Source organism: Glandiceps talaboti, chromosome 15 (assembly GCF_964340395.1).
Source record: "Glandiceps talaboti chromosome 15, keGlaTala1.1, whole genome shotgun sequence".
Classification (NCBI taxonomy): Eukaryota; Metazoa; Hemichordata; class Enteropneusta; family Spengelidae; genus Glandiceps; species Glandiceps talaboti.
The window spans coordinates 17,787,532-17,807,610 of NC_135563.1; the positions used below are offsets into that span (position 1 = coordinate 17,787,532).

At 34.9% G+C, this 20,079-nt stretch overlaps 1 protein-coding gene across 2 annotated transcripts in view; it reads right to left on the reverse strand.

The window, feature by feature from the left end:
* The window catches only part of LOC144446549 (dedicator of cytokinesis protein 1-like), a 59,772-nt gene extending 40,083 nt beyond the window's left edge, over window positions 1-19,689 (reverse strand). The window contains exons 1-11 of one of the 2 annotated variants that reach the window (XM_078136335.1): window positions 19,590-19,689; window positions 12,234-12,317; window positions 11,546-11,586; window positions 10,921-10,976; window positions 10,182-10,281; window positions 9,100-9,251; window positions 8,500-8,608; window positions 7,731-7,873; window positions 6,852-6,933; window positions 6,374-6,437; window positions 4,972-5,058 (exon numbers count right to left, since the gene is read on the reverse strand). In XM_078136335.1, coding sequence (XP_077992461.1) covers window positions 4,972-5,058; window positions 6,374-6,437; window positions 6,852-6,933; window positions 7,731-7,873; window positions 8,500-8,608; window positions 9,100-9,251; window positions 10,182-10,281; window positions 10,921-10,976; window positions 11,546-11,586; window positions 12,234-12,317; window positions 19,590-19,653 — 982 coding nt within the window. In that variant the 5' untranslated portion in view covers window positions 19,654-19,689. The remainder of the gene's footprint in view (window positions 1-4,971; window positions 5,059-6,373; window positions 6,438-6,851; window positions 6,934-7,730; window positions 7,874-8,499; window positions 8,609-9,099; window positions 9,252-10,181; window positions 10,282-10,920; window positions 10,977-11,545; window positions 11,587-12,233; window positions 12,318-19,589) is intronic. The other variant, XM_078136336.1, reaches the window with a different exon arrangement.
* Window positions 19,690-20,079: the final 390 nt, after the last annotated feature.

The window sequence follows — 20,079 nt, forward strand, 5'->3', positions numbered from 1 at the left end:
ATACACCCAATGCTGAGGTAGATTATAGCAGTGTACAGAATAGCAAATACATCCAATGAGGTAGATTATGGCAGTGTACAGAATAGCAAATACACCCAATGCTGAGGGAGATTATGGCAGTGTACAGAATAGCAAATACACTCAATGCTGTGGTAGATTATAGCAGTGTACAGAATAGCAAATACACTCAATGCTGAGGGAGATTATGGCAGTGTACAGAATAGCAAATACACTCAATGCTGTGGTATATTATGGCAGTGTACAGAATAGCAAATACACCCAATGCTGAGGTAGATTATGGCAGTGTACAGAATAGCAAATACACTCAATGCTGTGGTATATTATGGCAGTGTACAGAATAGCAAATACACTCAATGCTGTGGTATATTATGGCAGTGTACAGAATAGCAAATACACCCAATGCTGTGGTATATTATGGCAGTGTACAGAATAGCAAATACACCCAATGCTGAGGTAGATTATAGCAGTGTACAGAATAGCAAATACACTCAATGCTGAGGGAGATTATGGCAGTGTACAGAATAGCAAATACACTCAATGCTGTGGTATATTATGGCAGTGTACAGAATAGCAAATACACTCAATGCTGAGGTAGATTATCGCAGTGTACAGAATAGCAAATACACTCAATGTTGTGGTATATTATGGCAGTGTACAGAATAGCAAATACACCAAATGATGAGGTAGATTATGGCAGTGTACAGAATAGCAAATACACTCAACGCTGAGGTAGATTATGGCAGTGTACAGAATAGCAAATACACTCAATGCTGTGGTACACTATCGCAGTGTACAGAATAGCAAATACACTCAATGCTGAGGTATATTATGGTAGTGTACAGAATAGCAAATACATCCAATGCTGAGGTAGATTATGGCAGTGTACAGAATAGCAAATACACTCAATGCTGAGGTAGATTATGGCAGTGTACAGAATAGCAAATATACTCAATGCTGAGGTAGATTATGGCAGTGTACAGAATAGCAAATACACCCAATGCTGAGGTAGATTATGGTGGTGTACAGAATAGCAAATATACTCAATGCTGAGGTAGATTATGGCAGTGTACAGAATAGCAAATACACTCAATGCTGAGATAGATTATGGCAGTGTACAGAATAGCAAATACACTCAATGCTGAGGTAGATTATGGCAGTGTACAGAATAGCAAATACACCCAATGCTGAGGTAGATTATGGCAGATTGCAGAATAACAAATGCACCAACTGCATGCAGAGGTAGATTAGCGTAGGGTAGGGTAGGCATTTAACATGAGTGGTAATTGATTTTATTACTAATATCTCACTGACTATAAAATTGGTGTCACAATCTTGTAATGGTAAGCACCCCTTTGCTCATTCACTTCAAATTTACTTTCCTATTGTAGACATGATAGAAGTACACGGAAAGAGTTACTTTTTCTCTCAGTTTTAATAAGACGGGTCACCAAAGAGCACCAGAGAAGATAGATCAAAGGGCAGGGTCAAAGGTGAAGATATGATATGATCCATGGATGGAATGACTCACCGATATTATGCTATTATATGGTAGGTTCAGCTTTTAATTAGAGAGAGATTTATCTAAACATAAATATTATTATTTCATATAAGTGAGAGATTTATCTAAACATAAAATATTATTATTTCATATAAGTGAGAGATTTATCTAAACATAAAATATTATTATTTCAAAATCTTAATTACGACAAATAGTTATACATGTAGATATTATAAGCTTTAAGATTCTTTGGACTTGTGAGCATATAACAGAAGTGAAGTATTCATTATTCCTCTAAAAGTTATTTCTATAGTACTAGAGTCATTTTTTCAATTCCTCACACAAAAAGTCTCCAGTGTACAGCTTTGTTAATTACCATTTATACTGTGACACTCACAAACACAGAAAACATAGATGGAGTCAAATATGCAGTTCTCTTTTTCACAGATACAAATGTACAAATAGATACATGTATATACACACACACACACACACACACACACACACACACACACACACACACACACACATACGTACATACAAAGTACATACATACATACATACATACATACATACATACATACATACATACATACACACATAACATATAATACACACACATACATACGTACATACATACATACATACATACATACATACATACATACATACATATGCACGCACACACATACATAAATACACATGCATGCATACATACAAACATACATACATACATACATACATACATACATACATACATACATACATACACACACACAAGCATACATACATACATACATACATACATACATACATACATACATACATACATACATACATACATACATACATACATACATACATACATACATACATACAAACATACATACATGCATACATACATACATACATATATGCATACATACATACACACACATGCATACATACACACACATACACACATAACCAGAAACCTACACACATGCATATAGAATCATTCTATACACATATACACACAAATACATACACATAAACACACACACACACACACACACACATGTAAACACATGCACTACTGTTAACAATTGCAATACGTTAGTCTAAATGAAATATTTGATCTATTTGACAATTTCTCTGGTAGATTTCAATAGTGCAATTAATGTACCATGCTTTTTTATGCAAATTTTTCAAATAGAAGGCAACACATACTGACATAGTTATCATACATGATATTGACTAGGTCACATTTTCCTGTTGGCATTCTCACAAGTCCAGAGATATTCTAAAGACATTACATTAATTTTTCAAGTAAAGAAATATGTATATAACATGAATGCAAGTATAAAGTAGTTAGACAGCACTTTGAGCAGTTCCATATCAACAGGTACTTGTAGTACATGTATGCATACATACTTTTTATATCACTCAGTTTGTCTTCCCAGGCAAAATGTTTTATATATGACATATTCCGGTTATTGGAAAGATACAAGGTTGTATAGTTTGGTTGTATAGTTCAGGCACAAGGACAGCAGTTCAGAGATAGTTTGTGGACCATAATAATGGAATACCATAATAAAATAATCATTTCCCACTCGCTAACATTTCATGGCTGAACTCAAAAACATTCTTAGCCAGTCAAAACAGCTCACTTTGCTTATTTTATTTTCAATGGTGGAATTTCTATGAACATTTTTTGTACCTGTTTTGTTTCATATACACACTAGAAGTGTTTGATCCTCAATTTCCCTTCTCTGGACTGATCTCATGTGACAACTCTTTTCAAAAATGTCTGCTAAGTGAGTAACCGGAATATGGCATACAAAATAAAACAAGCCTGCATTGAAGACATAGCCCCCAACTGGTGTGTTATATGGCAAAGTTATAGAGCAAGTTTGAGTGCTGTCTCTAGACAAAAACCATTTATTGAAGAATTTGCTTTTTGACCTTTAATGTGGAGATCAAAGTCAAAGGTCAAGATTTGAAAAGAAAGCTGACCTTTGAGTATAGACATTTAAAGTCTTTGTTTAATTCAACTTCTTGAGTTAACATAGAAAGAAAAAGTTTTTGTCATTTCACCTTGAAAATGTTTGTCAAGGTCAAAGGCCAATGTCTCATTAGAAACCTTATCATTGATAATGTGAGGGTAGACACTTGAATGGTGTCCATATGTAGCAAACTTTTGGAGATAACAGGCAAAATGCTTTTTCATCACAAATATGGCTGAAGGGATGCTTTTTCATCATAAATATGGCTGCCATTTTGCTACACAGGTTAAAGTCATCAAATCAAGTGACGTGCATATGCCTCACACAGTGAAACCCAAGTCATGATTAAAATATCATAATAATCACTTGAAATGTTTGATTCAAAAAGCTATGACGATAACACAAACTTGCCCATTTGACCTTGAGGAAGCGTTTCAAGGTCAACAGTCAAGAGCTTAAAAGAAAGTTTGTGTTTGATAATATTGGTGTAGACTCTTGAATGAAGTCACTACATATTATACCTCCAAAGTTATGCATATTGTGAAATGTGAAATATAACAACAAATATGGCTGCCATTCAGCCATATTTCATTCGGTCGTAAAACAAAGTGACGTGCATATGTCTCACATAGTATGTTACCTTTGTGTCAGGTTTGGTTGAAATCAGTTGGTGCATGCCAGAGATATGAGGGTAAATATATGCAAGCAAGTACGCACAAACAGATGCACAGGTAGACACACGGACGGAACCCAATATATGAGGAGCAGAAGAAGAATTGACAAGATAAAACCTCTGAATATCAGCAGTAGTCAGAAGAGCTACGCATAGACATTGGAGACTGTATAGTCTAAGCAAATTTTACAAAAGTTGTAGGAAAAGCATTTTTATATATGGTATCTTATTTTGCTTTTTTGATTAATGTCTTTGGTGCCTGGATGCACTGGTTGTATAGTGACTATTAATTTGAATTTGTTGCACTACTCTATAACCTTGGTTATTTCATGACTTTTTACTCTTCCTGGAAAAATCAACCTTTTCCAAAAGATATCCACAAATATATATACATTTGTATCAGACACTTTTGTTAGTTTTTGATTGCAACTATGAACTATGCAATGTACCAAAAAGTGTAATCCTACAGTTTGTTCTCAAATGTTTGTTTGGTATCATCATCCTATGTAGACTGTGAGATATGTCGTGTTGTTCAGCCCTATCTGGCTTCTAAACTGATAGCATGGCATGAATGTCTTATCTTACGAGTTACAGACTACATCCTCCGTATAACTGCTGTCAGTTACTAGAAACTCATACATTTTTTAAAAACTTTTATGGCTTGTTTGTCAATGTTAGTTTTCATAACTCTCTCCTTCATCACATCTGTAATTTCAGTCATCTGCTCTCCATTTATAAATGATTTTTTCCCATTTTTCTGTGTGACCTTTTACCAGAGCTGAAGGGATGCTTACCTGGTAAATGTGAGCGCACCCTTTTACGTTTGGCCAGTAATGATGAATGCCTGTCAATCAGTGGCTTTTTCATATTGGTAACAGCGTCTTACATGCAAACAGAATGAATTTAAGGTTATGTTTATGTACATGCAGTCATTGGCCATCTACAATTGTTACTATTAAATAATAATAATAATAATAATAATGTTGGTTCTTATTTAGCACTTTCCCACTCTGTGCTCAAAGCGCTTTACAATTATTACACCTGGTTGGGATCTAAAGTGGCACAACAGCCCTTTATACTTCATCAACTCCCTGGAGAGCATACAATCCATTGCAGCCCTTTTTTATAAGGCAGCACATAGGATTAAAGCATTCACATTGCAACCTCTATCCTACCAGGTCCCAATTATACAGGTGGGTTGACTGAGGCACAGTTAAGGTACATTACAATGTATGAAAATCTATGTTTCACCAGATTTTCCCTCCTCTGTTACCATGGCACCCAAACCTTACCAAAACACTGCTGTATCAGCCCAAGCCATGAGTTGTAATCATCACAACAAAAATAAGTCCACAATAAATGAGGTGGTGGTGTGGTTACCATTCACTACATGAGGTGGTAGCAGTATGCACCAGCTACCATTCACTGCATGAGACCCATCACAGTACAGGAGATACACTAATATAGTTCACCCCAGCTACTAAACAATAGCATGAACTAAGCCTGTGATATTGTAAAGTTCATAACATATACAATAAACATTGAGATTTCAGTGAGGAATCATGTTGGCTTCAAGCAGAGAGCATGATTTGAGTCAACCATTATATGAGCAGCCAGCACAATACAGCTTGTTTCACCAAATACTGCACAGTACAGCTACATACAATGTACACTGCAAGTCAACACCAAACAGCCCTTTGTGCTGAAGATGATCAAACTTTGCGGCACATAAATAATGTTGTGAACTACTTTACAAATCTTTATATGACATTTTAAGTGACATGTCTGTGATTGTGACAGAGGCAAGTCCAAATTGCAAGGTTGCCTCACCTTCTCTAGTCACTGGTTAATGATTAGGAAGTGAACACGTATCTTGGGTCTGGTGGATACTTTGATGTAATTTTTGCATAACATGAAGTAGTTCAGAAAGTGACTCTAATTTCCACATGTGGGTACTCAGAAATTACAGCAGGCATGTCACCCTTTACCTCATTTTGCATTTTGTGAGAACATAGCCTTACAGTTGAGACACAACATCTAATTATTAGTACTGATCCTTTGGTAATGTTGACAAATTTTCAAATTCTGTTTTACTTATGAGCTTAAAAAATAAGAATACATATTTCAGAAAACTGAAAACTGAATACACATCATTTATCAAAATCAAAGAAAGGGTAAACAAAACTTTATCCTTACCAAGTCGGATGATTTGACAAACCAAATATATCTTTTCTCTTTTGAGATCTTTGCTACCAAGGTCCTAAAAATAGAACAAACCCAATTGAAAACAATAAACTGTTATGTCATACAAAAATTTCATGATATCAAGAGGTTTAAGAAAATGAGTTATTGCAGGATTATTCCATGTTACTATCCATAACTCTATGTTCTTAGTTGATAACTTTGATATCAATAAGTGCATGTAGTCTTATTTTGTGCCTAACGTTGTGAGTTACAGTACAACACACTTACTTCACTCTAATTATTTTAGCAAAATTTTTCTTTCTTCAAAAAATTTGTGTTCACCTCTTAAATCATTTTGGACTAGAACTATAGCTATTCCCATATCCTACGTACTAATATCAATATTTTGTTTGATGTACATCTAACTAAAATTCTGAACAAAAAATGGAGTCTGAATTTTTTGTTGTACTGTTTATGTCTGTGTACTTACAGTGAACACTACTTTGCAGTTATCTAGCATCTCTAGGTTGTTTGGCAATCCACTGGCTGGCCATCTCACAACAAAATTTTCACTGAAAGACAAGAAAAGGAAAAGATTAATTTTCTATAATGTGGGGGTTTGCTTTCTTTATAAAAGTTTACGTTAACATATTTCCAGTTTTATCAGTTGCCTCATAAAACCTTTAATGGTACAGCCTCATTGATAGTCTGTAGACAGATTCAGACAGGTTCTGGTAGAATTGAAAACATGCTCGAATATCTGAACCAGTGGGTCCTAACACCTGGATCAGTACACTTAATTCTTATATTCTTATCAAGCTGTAATAGATGAAGCTGAGTTAAGACTCTTTTTTAAAAGGGAACACGACTCCAGGAAAGAAGGCATTTGCATAAACTATGGGTTCTGCAGAATCCTTTCAGTATGTTACATCACCTACAATTACTTGCGAATTCAGAGAAGCATGAAATTGATCTTGTGCCTTTATACGGAGGGTATCTTTGCTGTGGGCTAATGTACCATGGGAATTAGCAGAAATAATATACTCATGGTTGAACAATGAATATTCATGAGATGTTTTACACTGAAGGAAAGAAGCACTTAGGAGTCATGAATAAGCATCATTGCTTGTGTGCTATCAGTGTCTGTATTTTGTATTGTACTTTAGACCAAAAAAATCATCATGCGAGTTGTGCGAGATGTAGAAACTATAGTTCTGTCAGACTGAAACACTAGCATCACTGGTTTGGTAAAATCTTCAAAAACTGATGTGTCCTGCTATGTTTTTTACCATGAATAGTACCACATACCAGGACATGAATCAAAGGTTGCACATGTTTTCATGTCAGTATATTTTCAGTAGATACTCACCTTATAAATTTGTTTTCCTTTGGATCAAAGAGACTCATCAGGAGCTCAGCATCAGAACCAACAGAACACACAAAGTTCTTTAGTCGGAGTAAAAAACTGTAACTGTGGACAACAGCCTGCTTTTTAGCTGTTGTAGGATCAGACTGAAAAAGGAAAATTAACAGAACTTTTGAGATAGTTGCACAACACACCACACATACCAAGTATGGAGTAAAAAGTTTAGTTCCAATTGGAATGAAACAGTTGTTAGGCAGAGCTACAGAAAAAGTTGGTGCAAAACAAAATTAAGAATGATGCCATGTAATCCTTACAGCTCCACTGATAAGATAATGGTACATTGTAACTCAAGAACCTGGGATTGAAACTTTGATCTTCATGACATTCTCTACGTGGACCTGTTCTATTCAAGAAATGGCTTCATTGCAATATTTGACCTTGGAGGTTAAAGGTTAAAGGTTAAAGGTTAAAGGTTGTATTGCCAGCACAAGGACTATAAGTGATAATATGTATGTAGACACTTGCAAGAATGCATGTATTACAGTCAATGAGAAACTAAATAATGGATTTAAGAATATGGCCATCATTAGATAAAAATTGGCATGTCCACCTAAAAAAGCTTGTATTAGTGATTTCAGTTAATAACTATTTTATCCATCTCTCATCTCTGCAGCCTTATAACATCAAATTATTAATTAGTATGTCTGTCTGTGTTCTGCCATTAGTCAAAAGATATTTATCTTTCTGTCTGTATCAATGAGTTGATACTTACTAAATGTCGTCGTTTATCATGCAACTTGAAGATGGCTATTGTACTATGTCTTGTTGGATCCACAATTCCACCGTCTTCATCTCTGACAACCAGGTCAAGGTCAAGTACTCTAACAAAGTACAAACAATGGAAATATATCATTCATTGTTCTGAGTATCAAATTAGACAGTAAAATGTAGTTGGAATGGTAAACTAGAAACAAAGGCGACATTTCGATAAGTCCACTACGGACCAGTCACCTTGATCACCATCATCAGGGTTTGTAGTAAATGGTTGTAATCGGTATATTTGTTTCTAATTGATCATTCCAAATAACTATATTTTTACTCTCTTAAAGTACACACAGTTACAAAACCACTTGCAATCAAAGTTGTACATGTTCAAACAAAAAATACATAATTTATTTCTAGATATTCTACAACATGGCAAGGAAAAGTTACAAACAAAATAGACATCAAGATATTCAGAATCGCTACTATTTACCCCAGTTTTTCTTTAATTAAGATTGGTAAGAAGGCAAAAAAATCCATCTGAGTTCATGAGGATTTTTACCAGGGTTTCCCACCAAAATGAAAGTATGGAAATCTATGATATTTTTACCTATTTCCATAGTCAATCTTTGATGTAACTCTTTGAATAATCTCCTTCAGTTCTTCTTCTGGTAGTTCACCAGACATAATTTGCCGTCTTAAATTCAGTAATTCCATCAACATGTTCTTGATCAAATCAAAACTTTCACCCAATGTTCCATCCTATGTAAGAAAAAAAACCCAGAATCGGAATACATGCTTCATTCTCATCATGGATAACTGTTTTAAGATATCCTTTGTCACTATAATGAATAAAGGAACGGCTGCACTCTTTACATGAATTTTTTTTCAGTTGTGTTTTTTTATTTATTTACACAAATAAAAGGGGAACACCACTCCAAAAAATATACATTTTCGTTCTGGAGAGTCATTTCATGATTTTACATCACCTACAATTAATTGCAATTTCAGAGAAACATCAAGTTGATCTTGTGCTCTTTTTATAGGGCACCTTTGCTGTAGGACATTGCATCATGGGAGTTAGCAGAGATAATGTATTCATTGTCAAGCAATGAATATTCATGACTCCTAAGTGCATATTTCCCTTCAGTGTAAAACATCTTTCATGGGCAGACAAACTTACTATAAGTTTTTACTTAGACAAAATACACTTGGTATACAATGTATATAAAACCTTGCACAATTCTAGTCTACCATTCCTGATTGATTGCAAGCCTCAATGGTATTAAAACTACTATTCCAGCGCTCTCAGTACCACAGGTGCCTTACATGTAATGTCCTCTATGTTTTTATATAATACTGCATTAAGAGATCATCAAATCATTTACATTATGAGGCCTTTGCCTAAATGCTAGGTTTGAGTTAGAACTGTCCGTAACAAGTAAATGGTAAAGTACACTTCAGTATGCTTAATACTACAGGTGTTGTTTAGTATGCAGAGCATGGTATGCAGCAAATTACACCCACAAATGTGTAAAGTCAGCTTGCGTCCCAAACTGCTAAGCAATCTATCTAAATTCATGAGAATCCTTGGTACAATATAGCCCACCAGTCAGCATATTCCAATACACATTACACTGTCCATAGGCTAGGCAACTTATAACAAGGACAAAGATAACAATTCATACTTACCACATAACACTGTTTCCAAATACTACCCCATTCCCGAAGCACTGTGGTCATTTCAGACACGATGGGTAGCTCCACAGGACATACAGATTCATTCTTTTGTCTGTCAGAGGAAACATAGTCACAGCAATATTACAAAATTGTGTATATTTCTCACAATAGGACATTATGTACATTTCATCACATATAATTTCACAAACAGCTGAAATTATAATCCCCTTCAGTTTCAATAATCACGCAGTATGTTTGGTAAGATTCACATTTACCCCAATATAAGTAGCATCTGTCCAATAAACTGTGACAGTGGGTGCAACCAGACCTGTACTAAAAACAGTGAGCCCAAAATTCAAATAACCCAACTCAAGTTTTTAGTATAGCTGTAGATATGTTTTCACCCACTATGTTTTATTACTTATAAGTTATATCAATGCTATAGATAATAGTATTTTAGTTTTTGTTGATGGTTGATTAAATTTACACAACAGAGGAACAGCTATCACCCACTTGTTTTATCTACCACATCAAGCAGCAATAGTTTGGGTTTGTGTCTATCTTAGTAAACCAAAGCCTTGATTTTGAGAGTCGTAATTACTATAATTACACCGACACAGTGAGAGTAACTACAAATGTCAGATTCGAGACCCCTGATTAGCTGGTACTCCAAACATCTAGTTAATGTTGACAGTGATGTCATCAACTTGAGTTATAAAACTTGACATTAAGAGACAAGTGTGTTACATACCCAGGATTATCAACAGTGGCTTCTTTTATGAAAATAAATGCCTTTGGAAATATTCCCTGAAAAGGAAAAAGATTTGATGACATTGGTCAATGATGTTGAACAATGAGTGACTGTAATCAGTAGCCTGTGTATCGTACGTCCCTGGACCAAAAATCATACTTACAATCGAACACCAAGAATCAAGTCATCTTGCTGTATTAAATTTTCTATTCACATGCGCAAGGAACATCCATACCAAATATTAAACCAATCAACCATCTAGTTTTTTAGTTTTCATTTCTTGACAGAGAGTCTGTATTTTGCAGTTAATTTGCATACAAAGTATCAGATCATCTTGTCTAGAACAAATTTTTCACGTAGGAGGTACCTATGGAAGTATGTGTGTGTGAGTGTGTGTGTGTGTGTGTGTGTGTGTGTGTGTGTATGTGTGTGTGTGTGTGTATGTGTGTGTGTGCGTGTGAGTGCATGTGTGCGTACATGACTCAAACACATATGCCTACAGCAATGTCAACAAGAACATTATTATCAACAAGAAACTAAAAATAAAATGAAATCAATCGTCAAAATGCATTTCTGATGAATGTATATATCATTAACAACAGTACATGTTTGTGTTCTAACTTACCTTTACATGTTTATTTTTTGTGTTAAAACCATAAAACCACTCTAGAAAAGAAACAGAGAAAGGATATAAATATAAATATATAGAAAATATTAGCATAGTTATGATATAGCTCTTTTCCAATGTACACAGATAGGAGTTTGAAAAAGTCATATAGCGTTGTTAAACATAATATGAATATTGGTAATCCTGTAATGCCAAAGGAATGGAACTGAGTACAAGAATAGTCAATATAAACTTTCATAAGTTGCTAAAACGCTAAAACTTTAAATAATCGAAAACAGCAGTACAACTCTTTGAATTAACCAAGAACGCTTTTGACATCTGCCATGAAACATTTATCGGTAAAAGATAATTTTCAAAAAATATCTGGGCCCACACTTAAAATATCTACTGTCAAACAGTGCTAAGGATTTCTGGGCCCACACACTTAAGTTAAATATTCACTTTAAAATAGTTCACCAAACTATCTTTATAAAATGCATTCCCTTGACGAAATAATTTGATGGATTATTATAAATTCATTGAAACTGATATGAATCTCACTGTGACAATAATTTTAATTAGGCATTTTTGTGTGAACATTTTTAAGGGTTGGGGAGAGTTGGGAAGACACAGTGATGAAATACAACATGGTTTTACGTATAACATGATACACACATTGTGACATAGGAAGTGTATAGATACATACCATCCCTTTCTTCTAGTATATGCACTGTCTCCCCAACTGCCAAGTTTAAATGATATTTACCGCCATCCTGGATGTTGTAGATGACTGCAAAAACAAGAATCAAGAATATATGAACAAAAGTAAGGATTAAATTATAGATATAATAAATAAATAAACAGGACACGCGATGTAATTTTATTATTAATGAGCCTTTCATAATGAATGCTATGATCACTTTACTGTACAAGTACTACCCCCTGCACAGACCTATACCGGCACAACAGCTATATAATTTCTACAAGCATACAATTCGGGACTCAATGCTGACAATGTCCCTTTCCTTCTTGTTTAGGGACAATGTCAGAATAGAGTCCTATACTCCATCAGCGAGCAAGACTAATATAGAAGTATTCTTGTCTCTCTCTTGTAATCAGTGGCTACCAGGATTCTAAAAAGAACTGTATATTTACTGAACTCTATGATATTGTACTATCAAACTTTCACATCTGATGAAATCCCCTACAACAAATCAACTCAGAAGTTTAACATTACAGAGTAAATACTCAATAAGTAACAATACAGTACTGTTACATAAACAATCATGCCTCAGCCTGCAATTTCTCTTTCACAGAACAATAAACTTATTATGCACTAGATTGTTGTCGAGTCCTGAAGTGATGAGCGCCCTCTATGGCCAATACACAAAACTAAATTTGCATATGAGTGCAATGTAATGTCAAGGACATTGAGTCAGCAATGGGATATATAATATGCACAACCTATAAGCACTCAACCATGTGTGCTTTAATTGAGTAACATATATATGTACATCAAACATTGGTGAATGGGGTTCAGTAATTTATTAACAATTGTATCACATGATGTCAGAAGTCAGTAGTGAAACTGTGTCAGAATACAATAGTTTGTTACATGTAGGCAATAATAAATCAAGGGTCCTCAGTTGATCTTACACAATGTCTGGTCAAAGGAGATTTCCATATTTTAATCAAAAGTACACACTGTGAACAATACCCAAATTGTAGTGCCCATATTTCATCTAAGATTTACTCAATAAATGACACTAATTCTAGCTGATACAATCTACGTGCACTGATACAGCAGGAAAGCAAGCAATAAATAATCATTTTTAAAGCTTACAACTACACTACATCCTCGTCAACCTACCCATATATAACATATATATATATATATATGTACATGTTCACATACTTTGCAGAGATACATGTAACATACCCAAGTCTATATACATAATGCCCCAAAATGGTAACTGACGCAGTAAAAGTAAATACAAAAAAAATTTTACTTAAACAAATCATTGGTTTCAAAATGGTGGTTTAAATGTAGACATCAGGGTTAGTATCTATTACCCTAGAGAGAACAAGGAAATAGAAAATCTGTAAAATATCTTCCCTCCAAAAAATGACGTACATGTACATGCTTAGCTGTCACAATGGTTTCCTTCATGGCTACAGTTACTTCGGAGCCATAGGTTGATTTGAATGTCATTTATGTTACATTCATATCAAACTTTCAGTGAAAGAAACCTCCGAGGTGTTAAACTAGCGATGTCAGCCTCAGGTATTTGAGTCATTTTTGTACCAATATTCATTTATTGCAGATTTATTGTCTGTAGTAAGACTTAGAACTCAACTCTTTTGGAAAAAAAAAAAGACTTAGCACATTGAACAATTCAGTGCTCAATTGGATGGAGGCTTATTTGCATAATAATTTGCATATCATTAATGTTATAAATTTGCATAATGATCAGCATATCACATGCATGTCTTTCAACACTGAAACACACTCTGACTTTTTTATGTTAATTGTATACACACATGTACATTGGGATCAGCCATTTCTTTTCATGTGAAAAGTATTATCATAATATTGTCATTCAAAGATTACGAAAGCTCAAGGGTGGTAGAACACTTTTGAAGCACAGCAGGAACCAGCCAAGCATGGCAACCTGGATGGCAAGGACAGTGTTAGCACCATGCTTTCTCTACAATGGGGAGATCATTGCAATTTAATAATAGCTATAATCTCACATCAGATGTGTACTGCAATGTGACATATTCATTTTTGTATAACATGTACATGTATACTTACAAATTTTAATGACAAGTCACTGAGGTGAATATATCATCAGCTCATCACAAGCTGTCCTTGTACCCATTTACAGCAGAAATACACTAACAGTGTACAATTTAATTGCTTTAACATCGCTCAAGCTATTGTACCACATTCATGTATGTTTCATATATAATGCAAATTTGAAAGTGACCAAGACAGGGAAGTATTACTACATCTTTCAAAGGTACAGTATCCTGCACATATATTTGAATACTGTAAATGGGATTCTATTCACATGAACAATGTACCTGTAGGCACACATATGGACAGTCTTAGCATATATCACAATTATTTCAAGGCATGAGTCACATCTAACTGTCATGTCTGTCTGCAAACTACACGGAACACATGTACATGTACAAGTGTACATATACATGGTTGTATAGTCAGTCAGTCAGTCAGTATGTAGGTTAAGGTAAAACGCCCATCATTCTTCTTTTCTTTTTTTAAAACATTTTTTAAAGTAATGTTGCCATGTTGCTATTTATTCTTTGTTAAACACCGAAGTCAAAATCAGAATTGGAATTAAAATTTACATGTGAAAAACAGAATTATAGAAAAAAGTTACCATTATATATAGGCCAATGTCAGATTAGAAAAAAGATAGAAAATATGGTCCACACAATTGAGTGACCCTATGTTATCATTACAGCTTCAGTGATAATATACATACATTTATAACACTAATGCAAAAACAAGGGATTGAAACCCTGGCTTTAATCCCTACAGCTTCACTGATAGCAGTAATCCAAAACCATGGTATTCAGACTTTGGGGTTTAAGGTGTGTGGACTTTTAGGTTTATCCATAAATGACAGTGTGGCAAATACATGTTACATGTTACTGTACCTATTGTCATGTGTGATCATACTCTTATTAATCACAAATACTGGTCGTGGCGAGTTAGGTTGTAAAGTTAGTCAGTGGGTGGATCTACATTGTACTTGTATAACTGCTATACATATATCTAGTACATGGATGACTGTATACATTTAAACTGCACTACTTCTACAGAACTTGCATATAATTGTAATATAAAGATACACACTGTACATGTAATAGTATACTTGAAACTGAACTATTGTCCAATATATTCTAGTGTACTACAATACAACTGTACTTTGCTCTTCAACTGTCAACATTTAGGTCTTGAATCATGAACACATGATACAGCGTACACTTACACAAACACATGTACATAGATATTACTGTATATCTAGGACTGTACATGTATAAACTCTGTGGTGTGTGTTGTATTTGGCTGCTGAAGGCCGTTTAAAGTTGTGGAATCAATGCATAGGGGCTAGGACGGCCTGATGGTGTTAACCTCCCTACAAAGGTCAGTCACGAACTATAATGTATTCTATGGTAATGAGCTCCATACATGGATACCAAGAAATTTACTTCCACTTGATGTTATTTAGTATACACGTAGACACACATGTATGTTTACACATTTGTTTTTTGTTCCAAAAATAATTTCAGTCCAATCTGCATATGTGTGTGTGATGTACACATGATGTATGCTATGATGCCCATATCTACCAGTCCTTAATCTCATAGCCAAACAACCATGAGTGCCAACCTCTCACAGCCAAAACAAGCATACATTAATATTTCTACAAGTCAGATTACAGTAAAAGTAGTCTCCTTCCTGATGATGACTGTGTTCCCATTTAAACTATGTTATCTTCACACACTGCAGTGAAGATAACGTGGCGTAAATCAGAATTCTGTGTCAGGAACTAGACTACAGTAAACATGACATAGATGAACAACGTACAATAAACATCAGCACACCTGTGAATTCATTAATCACATCAATCAATCTTTTTAAAACAAACAAAATGTACACATACCAATACACATTCATAATGTGTGTGTCTATCAGTCTGTCTGTCTGTCTGTCTGTGTCAACATTCAATGCATGTACATCACAAGATGTCAATTTTGCTTAGTCGTACAATGTACATTTATGCTACAAACATGTAGCATTGAGCAAGCACACACACACATACATTTCCTCCCATATTAGTTTACACATACATATATTCTATAATTCTGTATCTTTCATTTTTGTATGTGCTGAGAATATTTGACCTCTGGCAATATTGGAAAGTAAGGAGGTCAATTCACAGTTCAATTTTTGTGTCTGTATAACAATACACTGTGACATGGATGCCACAAAAATCTCATGTGACATACTGTAACTGTGTATGTATGTAAAGTGATACACAACTTGATTTCATGGTTAATATCAGTTGGACTCTCTACGCATTGAGTTACTAATGTTGTGTTATTTGATTCCTTCAAGTTATGGAAAGTTTGTAGATTTGAAACCAGCTTTCAATAATAAATTTATAATGTTAGTTTTTAAAAGTGCTATCCCACACTGTGCTGAAAGCATGTTACAAATATTACCCCTTGTACAGACCTACATATATATTAACATAAATGGTGCAATTTCCTCAACACCCTAGCCCTGGGTACATACACTTCCTTGTTGCCTCTGTAACCATGCATGATTGAATCCTTCACATATCAACTGCTGTACTCATGGGTTGGGGTACAACCGTGGTTCAAATCTTGCAAATCAGAAGCACTGAAATGACAAGACTAAATCTGCTAACTTGGTAGATTTTGAACAATCTGCACTAACCATTTGACCATCATGACTCTCATCATCACTACATGTACATCATGAAATGTATTTATCACAGTCAGAAAAATAACATAAACAAACTGGCAATACTTAGTATTGTTTACACTAAAATATGAATGGGTATTATTTTTCGAACTCCCCATACAATGTTATACAATAGCCATATTTGTCGATAAATGCATGACAATCATATCACAGCTTTTGTTGTTGTGCTGTACAGTAATCTAATCTACATTTCCTTGTACCCATTATGACAGGGAGACAATCAGAATATTGAATACTTGTCAACCTCCTTGACCTGGATGACTTCTACTTCCTAGTCAGTGACAAATAGATGACAGACATCAATTCATGCATCACAACACGATGTATGATCTTTCACAACACCTTGAGCAATATTAACACTCATAGGCACCTGATTCTATAATTCACATGTAAACATGTACATTTGCTTTTGTGTTGTTTTTAACATACACATAATGTTGGGTGTTTTTTTCTCTACTAAAGTGTGAGTAGTTTGTCAAAAAATGTGAATGAAAGTTAAACTACACTCATTCAGTATATGAATTTATGATTTACTACATGCATAAACATTTTACAAAGTCACATTGTACACAACAAGCTATTTTGAAGACTGTAAGATACGTCATGCTGTTCTGCCCTCATCAGCCTCCTCTCAGTGGGATGGGTTGACTGATGTGTGAGGGCACCCTGTCACGGCGGCGTATCTTACAAACTACCTATTTTGTTATAATTAGCGAAGAAATCTATACAAGAAGTGAAATATCTTGGCAAAGTTTCTTCTGTATTTATCTAGTGTATAATCTTTTCTTTGTCTGGATTCTACACTGTACTACACACACTTCAAGTGAAACAGATTGAAGTTCTGCCAATATCCAGATCAAGCTATTATGTCAAGATTTACAGTAGGAGATAATTACAACTTTATTTACTTGTTTTTCTCTGGATATTCATTAATAATATGTCCCTGAATCATTTAGAAATGTACAAAATTGTATGTGCCGTGGACACAACTAGTTCTTCTGAAATATTTCCATGGCTGTCATCAGATATCAATTTATCATATATTCGTTTCGTACATATATACATTATTTATTTATTTATTTATTTATTTATTTATTATTTATTTATTTGTATATTCTTTGCAACTGTAACTTTGTCTTGTCATGGGGGAAATAAATATATTCATTAAATTTACTGCCATGAATTTTACTATACACAAATTGAAATACCATTTCAACAATCAGAACAGTGCAGTCAGGAGTGTCTATGAAAAACTGCCTAATGTTGTCAGTTGAACAGCTGTTCCCATACATGTAATTGTACATGCACTTTGGTAACATACAATGTATGGTGTTGAGATGCCTCCCTCCCCCCCCCCCCCCTCATTCTCCCACCATAAGAAGTACATGTGTACTGCGGACGTAACAAATCAGATTGAAAACTATAGTGTACTAGTATATGAAATGACAAAGTATTCCTGTAGCTAAAAAGAATTTGCTGTATGTAAACAAAAGTTTCATATCTGTCTTATTGAGCTCATGTCAAGAGTAATTAAATCCAGATTTGCAATGATGCATTCAATTGAGCAACGACATATGTAATCACATTTAAGGTAATTGTGCTATTGTACGAATGTTGAATAGATGACTATCAGTATAATAAACACACATTTATATTCAAGTTAGGGAGTTACATGCCAGGTTAACTTTGGGACAAGAATAAGGTTTGGCCCCTTTTAAGACAAATCTGAATTGTGCCTTTCAGTGTCACCACAAATGACTGTTTTGCACTCATTCCCTACATTTTAAACATAAAAAATTGAACTTATAACGCTCATTGCTCTTTTAATCATCTGTGACCTTGGTTTATTTGTACTGGTGTATGCTCCATAGAAGATTCATACACATATGCATACAAGCTAGAAGTACTAGTGTTAACTTATGTATAATATGAATCGTAACTTCATGGTTAATCACGTCATCATTCACACTCTTCATACGATATCATAACCGCAGATGAGTGTGCAAATGATGTTGACTCTCACTCGACAGAATCACGTTAATCTAGATTAATTGTAGCCACTGAAAATCAAGCAAGGACGATTCATTAATAAAGCACATAGAACGCGTGGATAATTAACATCCTTGGATCCGGTCCATCGCTTTTGACAGCGGAGGCCCCGCCACGATTACATGTATACGTACATGCCCTAACTGCGCTTCCGTGTCCGTCTATGTACTGGACACTCCACGAAGATAGAGTTTGTTACATACGTCTCAGGTATGGGTCGTACTTTCGAGTTTCAATTATTTTGATAACAAGGCAATTTTTTACAAATGTTTTGTTTTGATCAGTGAAAGTACAAACAGGAAGTGGAGTTTGGAATAAGGAAGTGTCACAGCCTTACATACGTATTACAGTAATGCTCAGATCTGGGCTAGGCTAAATCGTGCAACACCCTTCTTTTACGAGAACGATCTGTGGCGATCGTGGGGACGAGATAACAAAAACAATTATACAGTGGTAACGCATACTTACCTACGCCGAGCTTAGCGTCCGTTGTAGGCATCCAACGACTCATTTTCGGTTCAAATTCGACCATTTCTTTCACCGACTTGCTCCCATTGTAAACTAGGCAGCCATGTTTAGAGGGTTAGCCACGTGATAGCAGATGTCCAATCAGCAATAGTGATGAGGTCATGACATTACAACATGACCAATATTTCACACTGAGACATTATCATACTGGACTTGTATGACTAAACACGGAACAGCAGGAAGACCCAGAATCAGAAAACTCATCATATAAAATATCGATATACGCTATTACATTTCCTGACGGAAGAACGAATCCACTTGGAGGTTTTGATTACAGTAGGAATAGACTAATAGTATTACCAAAGATTTAACATGTAAATACATGTATGTGTAGGCATGCTCCCCTGTTCAAGCTCGGGCTCCTTGTAGCCCTGATAGAGTTAGCAGTAAATTAAACCGTATGTAGTGTATATGGTGTATTTACATGTAC